The following is a 12100-nucleotide window of genomic DNA, read 5'->3' as shown; positions in this document are numbered from 1 at the left end:
ATTATTCTATGTTTTGGTGTGCAGTGTTACAGTGGTTTGTTATCTTTCTCTCCTCCATCCCTCTTGCCTTCCCAGATGGTGGCCATCATCTCAGAGGCAGCCAGCTCGGGCATTTCCTTGCAGGCAGACAAGCGGGTGAAGAACCAGCGTCGGAGGGTTCACATAACCCTAGAGCTGCCCTGGAGTGCAGACAGAGCCATCCAGCAGTTTGGTGAGTCTGGAGACTACCAGGGGTTAAAGGTCTTTTGGACTTTTTTCGGCTGTTTGGGCACAACACACATTTTCTCGAGGCAAGTCAAAGCCCGAAGCCCCTTCATTGGTGATTGGTCAACTGTAGGGATTCTTTAATGAAGTATTTGTCATTCAATGAGAGACGACTCGTTTTCATGCACATTTTTTTATTGAGAGATACTGCACCAAACATCTTAGTTAGATACATGTTTTATTATTTTTATTTAACTAGGCATGTTAGTTAAGAACAAATTCTTATTTACAATGACAACCTACCACGGCCAAACCTGGACAATATTGGGCCAATTGTGCGCCGCCCTATGGGACTCAATCACAGCCTGATGTGATGCAACCTGGATGTAATATTGCGCGACTAAGATCTCCTCTGCAAAAACGTCATAATTAATTACAGATTTCTGGAGTTATCTTAGATTAATTATAACTATTTTGAGGAAGTGTATATTGGCAATGGCATCTCAAAATGGACAAACATTACTCTTGCTTATTTTTTCTAGTTTTTCAAGCGGAGGTCTTTTACGGGAGTATGCACACTCGTTCGGTTCGTGGAGTTTGACTAGGCAACAGCCGAACTGAAGCATGCTGACGCCTTTAGGGGTCAGGGTCAGAGTTGGACTCTCCTCAATGCAGGTTACACACCCTGTCACACAGACGTCTCTTCACACAATCCACCCTGCTTGAAGTGTTTGTTTTTGATTGTTTTTTTTATTTGACCTTTATTTAACCAGGCAAGTCAGTTAAGAACAAATTCTTATTTTCAATGACGGCCTAGGAACAGTGGGTTAACTGCCTGTTCAGGGGCAGAACGACAGATTTGTACCTTGTCAGCTCGGGGGTTTGAACTTACTAGTCCAACACTCTAACCACTAGGCTACCCAGCCGCCCCGGCTACACGCTAGCCTCATAAAATGTCATGACATTAGTATTGGCTGCCTCTTCAAATTGCCTTGCCTAAAGACAGATTTAATCATTTGATGAATATCAAATTAAAATATATTTTGTATTAGGATGCGATTCTAATCATTGGAATGAGTCACTTTTATAATGGTGTTGTGAAACTTTACTTGGAGTTTTGTCTGGCTGCAGGGAGAGAGGTGTGTTGAACTAAATGAGAATAATATAATTATTCTTCATCTCCGCTGCCGTCTGCTAGATATCATTTTGCACCCAATAACAACAGTGGAAAAGCGGGCATGTGCACGCACACATCGTGGGCCGTCAATTCATTGTTTGCAATTAGCTAACTGCCTGTAATTCCTTCCCGTTAGCCACGCTCCCTTGGGGAGCTGAACTCACCGCATGGGTTGGCATGTGTGGGCACTCACAACAGCAAAACACACACACACACATTTAGGTGGCCTAGGATTTCCACTTTAAGATCCAAGTCAGAACTTGGAACTTGAACGACGGGTTTAGATAGGGTAGATATGGTTCCAGGAAAAAGATGTGGTGAGTGGAAACTTGGACCCGTTCCCAAATGGACCTGGGGCTTTCACACCCGGATACAATATGCATCCATTTATTTATTTTAAATATAGAGACCTGTTCCACATCGACCTGGTCAGATCCAGATCTGATCTGAGTGAGGGAAGCAGCACACCAGAGCTGGTGAGGTGCGAGAGGGAGAGAGGCTGCAGTACATGCACTTTCTCATCCTACAGTTACAAATAACAACTCCATTCAGAATATTAAGTAGCAGCCTACCTGTTTGGTCGTTGTAGCCTATCCTTCTCCTTTAACTTTTAATTCCATAATTTTAATTCCATCTTCCATTGGTTAGATATCTCCTCACTTTTGCCACACATGGAGTGATGCTCTATGACTGTAACCTATTGCCGCTTTGATGACTCATGATTGGCCAACAGCAAGCTACACGCTCCACTCTCGTGAAAAGCAAGAGCAGCAGCATAAATGATGAAAGGCATCCCTCTCTCTCTCTCTCTACTGCAGCAGTCACTTTCAGGTCTGTACGGGCCCACCTGGACATGTCAGTTAAAATTACACATACCCGAGACCTGTGACAATAGTCTCAGATCTGACACAGTCCCGTGACATAATTTAGAATTCTGCATCCGACCCGCTTGTGTCCCGGATTGTGATTCGGGTACAGGTGGATCCGTGAAGACCTCTAGAGGAAACACCATTCAGAGACAGATTACCCAGGAAATCCACATTTGCTGACATCATCCTCTGTTCATTGAAATCAACCTACCCCACAAACCAATATCTTATTTTTCTAGCTTTTCCCTCTTGTACACTACGATACTGAACAAAAATATAAACGCAACATGCAATCATTTCAACGATATTACTGAGTTACAGTTCTTATAAGGAAACAGTGATTTTAAATTAATTAATTAGGCCCTAATCTATGCATTTCACATGACTGGGCAGAGGAGTAGCCATTGGTGGGCCTGGGAGGGCCAACCCACTGGGGAGCCAGGTCCAGCCAATCAGAATGAGTTTTTCCCCACAAAAGCAGATTATTACAGACATAAATACTCCTCCGTTTCATCAGCTATCTGGGTGGCTGGCCTCAGACCATCCCGCAAGTGAAGAAGCCAGATGTGGATGTCCTGGGCTGGCGTGATTACAAGTGATCTGCAGTTGTGAGGCCAGTTGGACGTACTGACAAATTCTTTGAAATAACTTTTGAGGCGGCCTATGGTAGAGTAATTAACATTCAATTATCTGGCAAGAACTCTGGTGGACATTCCTGCAGTCTGCATGCCAATTGCATGCCCCTCAAAACTAGATACATCTGTGGCATTGTGTTGTGTGACAAAACTGCTTTTATTGTTCCCAACACAAGGTGCACCTGTGTAATAATCATGCTCTTTAGTCAGTTTCTTGATATGCTACACTTGTCAGGTGGATGGATTATCTTGGCAATGGAGAAATGGTCACTAACAAGGATGTAAACAATTGTGTGCGTATGGAATATTACTGGGATCTGTTATTTCAGCTCATGAAACTTTGGACCAACACTTTACATGTTGCATTTATATTTGTTGAGTATAGTTCCTCAGAGTCTGCCTGTTCTGACTGATCTTCCTCTGTGTGTGTGGTCCTCCAGGTCGTACCCATCGCTCTAACCAGGTGACGGCTCCAGAGTACATCTTCCTCATCTCTGAGCTGGCCGGGGAAAGACGCTTTGCCTCCATTGTGGCCAAGAGACTGGAGAGCCTGGTACGTGCTGTTGCAGCCTCCTTTACTACAGTCGGATCTATCTACTATGGAATCACAAAACTACATGTGTAATAAGTCCTCATTTTATTAGTGAAGATTGAATTGCCAGTAGTCCGTTGACTTCCCCACCACCGTCCCATTGACCAGACACTTTCAAGGTCACAAACACCTTTCACACAACATTTCAAACCCAGGAAATTCCTCATCCTCCTTTGGTCTGAATAATAAGGTTATCAGACATTGGAACGCACCCATGTCTGGGTAGTTATGAGACAGTTTTCCATATTTCATTGTAATCTCTTTGCTCCAGTCATTTATTTTCCTTGTCTCTCTGAAGGGAAGGGGGGGTTCCAGAAAGTGTGTGTTGTCTCTGCCAGGCCTGTACGGTAATCCAGTCTCAGAATGGGATACATCATGCCCAGGGCCCAGCTTCTCTTCTTTCCCTCCTTCCCAGCCTCTGACTACCTTTGTTTGGCTCCCTCCAGATCAGCAGTGATCTCATATCTGGCAGAAACATCCCTTTGTTTTTATCTCAGAACATTCCTTTGTGTGGGCACCAGCTAAAGCAGCTGTTGGCTTCAAGTGGACCTTCAGTCACAATCTGTGCACAGCATTCAATGTCTTGGCAGTCATGTCAATTCACTGCCTCTATGCTTTACCTGTCTGCTGCAGTAGAGAAAGTTGTGTGTTTGTAGCTGGTGTGTTATCAGTCCGTGACATAAGGCTGTAAAGCTAACCGTGTTTGTTCCTGTTTCTGTGTCCAGGGTGCATTGACCCACGGTGACAGGAGAGCCACAGAGTCCAGAGACCTGAGCAAATACAACTTTGAAAACAAGGTCAGCGCTGGCTACAACTATTACATGCAAGATCATGCTTCCTCTTGTACAGAAGCCCAATTTGGCATTAAGTGTGATTGGTTGTGTTGGAGGTTCTGGGGGGAGGGAGCGCTGACCTGTTAGATGACCTGGTTTCCTGTCGTGTGTTTCTGCAGTACGGTACCAAGGCTCTGGATAAGATCACCAAAGCCATCCTGGGCCACATCGAGAGCAAGGTGTCCCCTCCCAAAGGTTACCCCGGGGGTGATGCTCTGTTCTTCAGAGGTATGTTGAGTGCATGTAGGAAATTGTCCCAAACATTATGCAAGTCCAAAGCCACATTGAAATAATTGTTATATTACCTGTTTCAGACATGAAGCATGGCATGATGGACGTGGGTATCTTCTGCAAGGAGCCACGGTTTGGTCTCAGCACTGAGAAAGACTGCAGCATCACCAAGTTCCTCAACAGGATCCTGGGCCTGGAGGTCCACAAGCAGAACTCTCTGTTCCAGTACTTCACCGACAACTTTGACTACCTGATCGAGAAGGACAAAAAGGAGGGCAAATACGACATGGGAATCCTAGGTATGGAGTCCAACACTCACGCTTAATAAAATGGTGCCCTTTCCCATAGGTTGTAAAGCTAAATAACTCTCCACACTATTAGAACAAAAGGCTGCATTCTATTGTATGGGACTACTACGCCATACAGTATATACTCCTCCATATATTAAAATAAATCTACTGCCTACTTCATTTGGCCTTCCTAGAATGTCTTTCCATGAACAGCAGCATGAGGCTGATGGTTTGGGATGGTACCGAGTCTCTGTATAGAGATGCTAGGTATGTCTCCTGACTAGAACTATGTGTCCTGTTCTGTTAGATCTGGCCCCAGGTAACGATGAAATCTACGAGGAGAAGCAAGAGACCTTCATGACAGTGGGAAACCCCCAGGACGGACAGGTCGTGCTCTACAAGGTACTCCCGTGGTACACTGGTACATTATTGTACAATTGAATTATCTCGCTATATTTGACAGGCACCTCATATAGATTTGCATGTTGATCTTTGTTTTGTAACTCTGGTCTGAAAAATAGATGTCAAGTTTGAATAAGACTAAACCTAGTGATATATATATTTTTAAACACTACCCACCATTGCCGTGAAACAACAAGAAAGCAGTGTTTCCTGCATACGCAGCCAGAGAGGTGATATAATGTACTCGACAGATTTATCCTCCACTTTGTTATTCAGTACTCTGACTCCTGGATACAGTTATTAGTGCTGAGCGATTTAACCAACATTTCAGGGGGGATTTCAGTTATTAAACAACTAATTGACCAACGCCGGATCACTTCCTTGAATTACATGTAGTTATTTTTTTGTGTGCCCAAAGTGCCATTTCTCTAGAGAGAAATCAAATCATTCACGGTAGAAATCAAGTACTACGTGGGACGCTGGGCTACAGGGAGTTGTAGTTTTCATTAAGCAAATAACCTAGTTTAGCGCAGAAACATGGTACACAATGACGAGAGAGTTACTTTGAAGAACTAGTCTAATTATTTTGTCAGACAGCTCTGCAGCATACATGGGCAGACTAGCCTAGCTAAAAAGGATGACTAAAGACAGTACAGCACAGGTGTCAAACCCATTGCACGGAGGGCCGAGTGTCTGCGGGTTTTTGCTCCTTACTTATACTTGATTGTTGAATTAAGGTCACTAATTAGTATGGAACTCCCCATACCTGGTTGTCTAGGGCAACCAAAAACCTCCCCTCCATGGAATGAGTTTTACAGCCCTGCAGTGCAGTATGGGAAGCACAGAGATAACGTTAGATGGGCTGACTGCTACAGGCAGTGATGAGATGATCACTTTAAGGAATTCATAATTAATTCAAATGAAACTAAGTAAAATGTTTCCTATTTTCTATGTTTTGGTAATTGAATGTTAACTATTTCCTTGCTCTGGAATTTCCATTAAAAATCTCAAAAATATTTTTTATGTGATTATTTAATAATGAATAAAAAATATATATATATTGTTGAAATCGAAAACAGCAATTCTTTTTTCAGAACCGACACCGAACCAACCTCAAAAATAATGAATTGCTCTGCACAAGCAGGTATAACGAGATTTAAAATGTTGACATTTCAGCTGCCTGTGGTTGGATGGTGAACATCATATTTAGCCAGATGGAGGGAGAATGATCATTACTGGTGATCATTACTGGTGTCGTCGGCTCCCTGCCTTGCCTGGCCGTCACTGCAGGATAACCTAGAGTGTACATTTTTAGCCAACACAGCCAGGACCGGTAAAGCACATGTAGACTCCCAACTCATGCCAACCCAAAGAGCCGTGTATATGTGTGTTCCCGCACAGATTTCCGCGTATGTGTTGGGAATGTTGAATCGTGCCCACAGTGGGTATTCATCCATAGTGTTCTCCCATAGGGCAGTTTTTCTGACCTCTAACCTTTAACCCTTGTCCTCTGCATGTCACCTCTATAGATCAGCGTGGACAGAGGTATGCCCTGGGAGGAGGCCTATGAGAAGGTCCAGAACCTCAACAGTCCTGACGAGGGCTTCTACCTCTCACACAAGGTGAGTCTAGCTGGCTACCGTAGAGCACAGAGAGTCACTATGCATGTCCCAGCATGCACACAGGCGTACCAGGAAGCGTATGATACTGTGACTACCTGTTCCTCCCCAGGGCTCAAGCAGAGCTAGAACAGCTTCCAGACTGGCTATTTCCCAGGGGTGAATGGCATATCAGAAGGGTCCAGGTGCCTCTGTTCTGTTCTCTGGAGTGTGGCTCTTTCATGGCACATCAAGGGAGTAGGATGAAAGTATACATGTTATGAACCTAAAGAAGGAGTTTAACTAGGATTTTGTTCAGTATTAATTGTAGTGGCTTGAGTGAACAATATACACAGCCTCTTCCTTCCTGATGTGGAGTTTTCTTAATTATACAGTAGTTAAATACACTTGGTTCATAATACAATTCAACAATGAAATGACAGTCTTCTATAGTCCCACCAGGCAAACACTTCACCACTGCCAGGTTCCCAGTTGAACTCACTATAAATCTTCCGCCTCTTTTTTGATTTGATTTTTTTGTGGTTTAAAACAATTGTACAGATGGAGTTCAATCGTGGCCAGAGGAAAACACATGAAAGTATTTTACAGAACTTTAAAGACATTTCCATCTCCTCTGGTTTCCTCAGTTGCGGGGGAACCACCCGTGTGTGCTGCTGGCGGAGCAGGGCCGAGGGAGGAACTTCATCGTCTACAAGCCCAACATCGGGAAGCAGGCCCACCCAGAGAGCCTGGACAACCTGCAGCTACGCTACCGCAAGGTATGACTCAGTCTGACACGCACCGACACACACACAGACACACACAGACAGACACACTGACATGCACACAATAGAAGGTTTCCACTCGCATGGCAACAAGATTTGTCTTTGTTGTTTGGCAGGAAATGTTTTATGGTTTTTGTGTGGTGTATGCTGCCCTCTAGTGGAATAAACAGTAGTGAAACAGGAAGAGCAGTCCTGCGTATTGTCTAATGTACAATATAAAAACCAGCACTCAACACTTTAACATAAGACGTGTGTGTTGTGTTCCCATCCTAGGTGACTCCAGACCAAGCCAAGGACAGCTGGGAGAGCCAGTTCAACTTCTCCTTTGGGAAATGTAGCCATGCTAACTGGAATGGGAAGTGTAAGAAGATCGAGGAGGGTCAGGAGTGTCTGCAAGGAATGCGTCTGCGCCAGTACCACATGCTGTGTGGTGCGCTACTGCGCGTCTGGAAGTATGTGGCTGACGTGGTCTCTGACATCACCTGCTCCAGCATCCTTCAGATCGTACGCCTCAAAACCAAAAATAGTAACAAGCAAGTCGGTGAGTACTAAACAACTCCATACAACCCACACACACACACACCATCACCAAAGTGTGGTTCTGTGAAAGGGAATCAGAGGGAATGTCTTGACAGATGAGTTTTTCGGTTGCCAAAATCAAACGCCACAACAGCATTATGCTTCAACCAACTGAGCCAAATTATCGACTTGTATAAACAAATCTCAACATAACTCTCGTGGCCTCCCGAGCGGTGCAGTGGTCTAAGGCACTGCATCGCAGTGCTAGTTGTGCTACTAGAGATTCTGGGTTCGAGTCCAGGCTCTGTCGCAGCCGGCCACGACCGGGAGACACATGGGGCAGTGCACAATTGGCCCAGCGTCATCCGGGTTAGGGGAGGGTTTGGCCGGCAGGGATGTCCTTGTCCCATTGCGCACTAGTGACTCCTGTGGTGGTCCGGGCGACACTGACACAGTCGCCAGGTGTACAGTGTTTCCTCCGACAAATTGGTGCGGCTGGCTTCCAGGTTAAGTGGGCATTGTGTCAAGAAGCAGTGCGGCTTGGCTGGGTTGTGTTTCAGATGACACACGGCTCCCGACCTTTGCCTCTCCCGAGTCTGTACGGGAGTTGAGACAAGACTGTAACTACCAATTGGATACCACAAAATTTGGGAGAAAAAGGGGTAAAAAAAAACATAATACCCTCTCTTTCTCCCCTAGGTATCAAGATCCCAGAGAACTGTGTGGCCCGAGTGCGGCAGGAACTTCTCAAAATGGACGAGGAGGTGAAGAGAAGGCGCAAGGATAAGGAGCAGCAGCGCGCCCAGGAGCAGCAGCGCGCCCAGGAGCAGCGGCTAGCCGAGGAGCGGCAGCTTCAGAACCAACACCTGCTGGCCAAGCTTTACAGCCAGAGACAGACCCTGAACCACAGCTTCAACAACCAGAACTTGTCGCAGGGCCTCAAGACCCAGCACCTGAGCCTGGCCCAGGCCAATCCTCTACAGGTCAAGCCTCTACTCCAGCCCAAACCTTCACAGCTCAAACCCCAGCTCGGTCCAGTCAACCAGCTCCCCAGCATGGCCAGCCCCACCTCCCACTTCTCCAATTTCCCCCACCACTTCCCCTCCCTGCACCTCCTGCAGCCCAACCCCTCCTCCTCCTCCATGCCTCCTCGGACCAGGGAGGAGGTCTTAGACCTGACGGTGAGCCCCTCTCCCTCCCCAGACAGCAAAGAGAGAGGCCTAGTCCTCGACTGCCTGACCAGAGACGGCTTTGGCCTGGACTCTCTGATATTGCTGAGCGAGCTAGCAGCCCAGAACACTGCACACAAACTGCAGCAACCTCTACAGCCACTGCCATCACTGACAAAGCCACAGCAGCTACTGTCGCCACAGCAGATACAACCACAGCTACAGTCGCCACAGCAGATACATCCACAGCTACAGTCGCCACAGCAGATACACCCACAGCTACAGTCACCACAGCAGATACAAACACAGCTACAGTCGCCACAGCAGATACAACTACAGTCGCCACAGCAGATACAACCACAGCTACAGTTGCCACAGCAGATACAACCACAGCTGCAGTCGCCACAGCAGATACAACCACAGCTGCAGTCACCACAGCAGATACAACCACAGCAACGGTTGGACAGTCCGACTCTAATCAACAGCGACCACCAGGACTACTATGACATCCTCAAACTGCTGGAAGATCCAGACCATCTGCCTTACTCTCTGTCTAGCCAGACAACTACTAACCCCTCCACTTCCTCCAACACAGTGGCTCAAGTCTCGTCCGGCCTCCTCTCTTCCCCCTCTACCCCCTCCTCCTCTCTCTTCTCTCCTTCGGCCCTGGCCCCCTCAGAACAGCAACCGCTCCCTCTGGCCAACGGCCACTGCAGCACGGACGCCCTCATTAATGTGCGCGAAGTGCTGGACAACATGCTGCGGACCAGCGCAGACCGGCAGACGGTTATCCATTACCGACTGCCTGAATGGGACTCTGTGTAACCACATCATCAGTGTGGCTGTCTGAATGGGACTCTGTGTAACCACCTCATCAGTGTGGCTGTCTGAATGGGACTCTGTGTAACCACATCATCAGTGTGGCTGTCTGAATGGGACTCTGTGTAACCACAACATCAGTGTGGCTGTCTGAATGGGATTCTGTGTAACCACATCATCAGTGTGGCTGTCTGAATGGGATTCTGTGTAACCACATCATCAGTGTGGCTGTCTGAATGGGATTCTGTGTAACCACCTTGTCAGTGTGGCTGTCTGAATGGGACTCTGTGTAACCACCTTGTCAGTGTGGCTGTCTGAATGGGACTCTGTGTAACCACATCATCAGTGTGGCTGTCTGAATGGGACTCTGTGTAACCACATCTTGTCAGTGTGGCTGTCTGAATGGGACTCTGTGTAACCACCTTGTCAGTGTGGCTGTCTGTGTCCTCTAGCTGCTGAGTGTGAACGCAAGCCTCATCCCCTCTCCCCTCAGGACCTAGTCACATCACTGCCTGTCCTGTGCTCTTCTCCTCCTTAACCCTCCCAGGCACTGGATCCACAGGCCAGGGTCACTTTCACTAGACCAAATGTGTGGTCCCGTTCAGAGATGGTAAACATACGACCCAGGTGGAACTGGCCCGGTCACTTCGCTGAGAGAGAGAGAGCAAATGGTCTAGACGGCGTTTCTACACCAAGGCTTGACTCATTGAAGAAACACAATTCCAACAGGGTTTGATTATGTTTCTATAACTATCAAAAGCTCATGTGCTTTAAAAAAAAATCTAACCTTGTTGCAATTGTTTTTTGTTTTTTATTGAGGAAACCTTCATTTAGAAATATTTTTCTATAACCACAGCTAGTCGCTACTGGTTATGTTGGGTTTCACTGGTAACATTGCGGGATTCAAACTGCCTTTCATGCACATCTGTATGCTTTTCTGCGTTGTCCTGTAATTCTCTTCATCGCCATTGCATCGACTTGGTTTGTTAAAACCAAGGGCTCTACTCAAAAACATAAAACTGGAAAAATTGACAATGTTTCAGTTTTGGCTCCTTCTTCTCCCTCACTCTGCTGTTTCTACCATCACTCTCTCTAGTGTCCCGTGTGAAAAAAGAAAGGGGTCAGCCGTTGTAACAGTGCCTTTGGAAACCTACTTAAATGCAGTCTTTGAAACCCATATAGGCCTAATGTATAGATTTGTACTGGAAGCATAGGTATGTTAATTTATTCTATTTGTATTTAACTTAACCCTCCTCGGCCCTCTGTTGGCTTTATGCTGGTGGCAGGTGCCAGGGGTCGTCCCCACGATCCCAGTATGTGTATGTCTGTCTGTGTGTGGACCCTATAGCTGTCCCTTCAGCACGTCTGTTCTGTGTGGAACCCTGCTTTCCCAGGCCATGTTATAGACAGAGAGCAGGGGTTAGATGGGATGGACACTGCTGATGTGATGCAATTTAAAATGGTGTCATATCCTACTTTTAGTCTACTTACCATTCATCCAACGGTGACTCCTGGGTTGCTTTTGATTTGAAGTTCTCAGGAATGTGCATTTGTTGTTTTGTTTAACTTTCAGACCAACACTGATATGAGCATTTGTTTTAGCTTATAACTTTAGCATATATATATGCTAAAACAAATAATAAATATATATAATACAAACAGTGCCTTTGGAAAGTATACAGATCCCTTGACTTTTTCCACATTTTGTTACGTTACAGCCTTATTCTAAAATCTATTACATTTTTTCCTCATCAATCTACACACACTACCCCATAATGGCAAAGCAAAAACAGGTTTATAGAAATGTTTGCTAATTTATTAAAAATAAAAACACATTTACTTATGTATTCAGACCCTTTACACAGTACTTTGTTGAAGCATCTTTGGCAGCGATTAAAGCCTCCAGTCTTCTTGGGTTTGACGCTACAAGCTTGATGCACCTGTATTTGGAGAGTTTTTCCTATTCTTCTCTGCAGA

General features: G+C 45.9%; 1 protein-coding gene across 4 annotated transcripts in view; it reads left to right on the top strand.

Moving 5' to 3' along the window:
- si:ch73-63e15.2 (protein strawberry notch homolog 2) overlaps positions 1 to 11865 on the top strand; it is a 100349-nt gene extending 88484 nt beyond the window's left edge. For all 4 annotated transcript variants that reach the window (XM_046304552.1, XM_046304543.1, XM_046304534.1 and 1 more), the window contains 10 exons: positions 76 to 211; positions 3326 to 3438; positions 4203 to 4274; positions 4430 to 4538; positions 4625 to 4840; positions 5139 to 5233; positions 6763 to 6855; positions 7479 to 7610; positions 7890 to 8157; positions 8835 to 11865. In XM_046304552.1, coding sequence (XP_046160508.1) covers positions 76 to 211; positions 3326 to 3438; positions 4203 to 4274; positions 4430 to 4538; positions 4625 to 4840; positions 5139 to 5233; positions 6763 to 6855; positions 7479 to 7610; positions 7890 to 8157; positions 8835 to 10129 — 2529 coding nt within the window. In that variant the 3' untranslated portion in view covers positions 10130 to 11865. The remainder of the gene's footprint in view (positions 1 to 75; positions 212 to 3325; positions 3439 to 4202; positions 4275 to 4429; positions 4539 to 4624; positions 4841 to 5138; positions 5234 to 6762; positions 6856 to 7478; positions 7611 to 7889; positions 8158 to 8834) is intronic.
- Positions 11866 to 12100: the final 235 nt, after the last annotated feature.

The sequence above is a fragment of the Oncorhynchus gorbuscha genome, linkage group LG02 (assembly GCF_021184085.1).
Source record: "Oncorhynchus gorbuscha isolate QuinsamMale2020 ecotype Even-year linkage group LG02, OgorEven_v1.0, whole genome shotgun sequence".
In the NCBI taxonomy this organism is placed as follows: Eukaryota; Metazoa; Chordata; class Actinopteri; order Salmoniformes; family Salmonidae; genus Oncorhynchus; species Oncorhynchus gorbuscha.
Note: the sequence above shows the minus strand (reverse complement) of the source record. Positions and strands in the feature narration are given on the sequence as shown.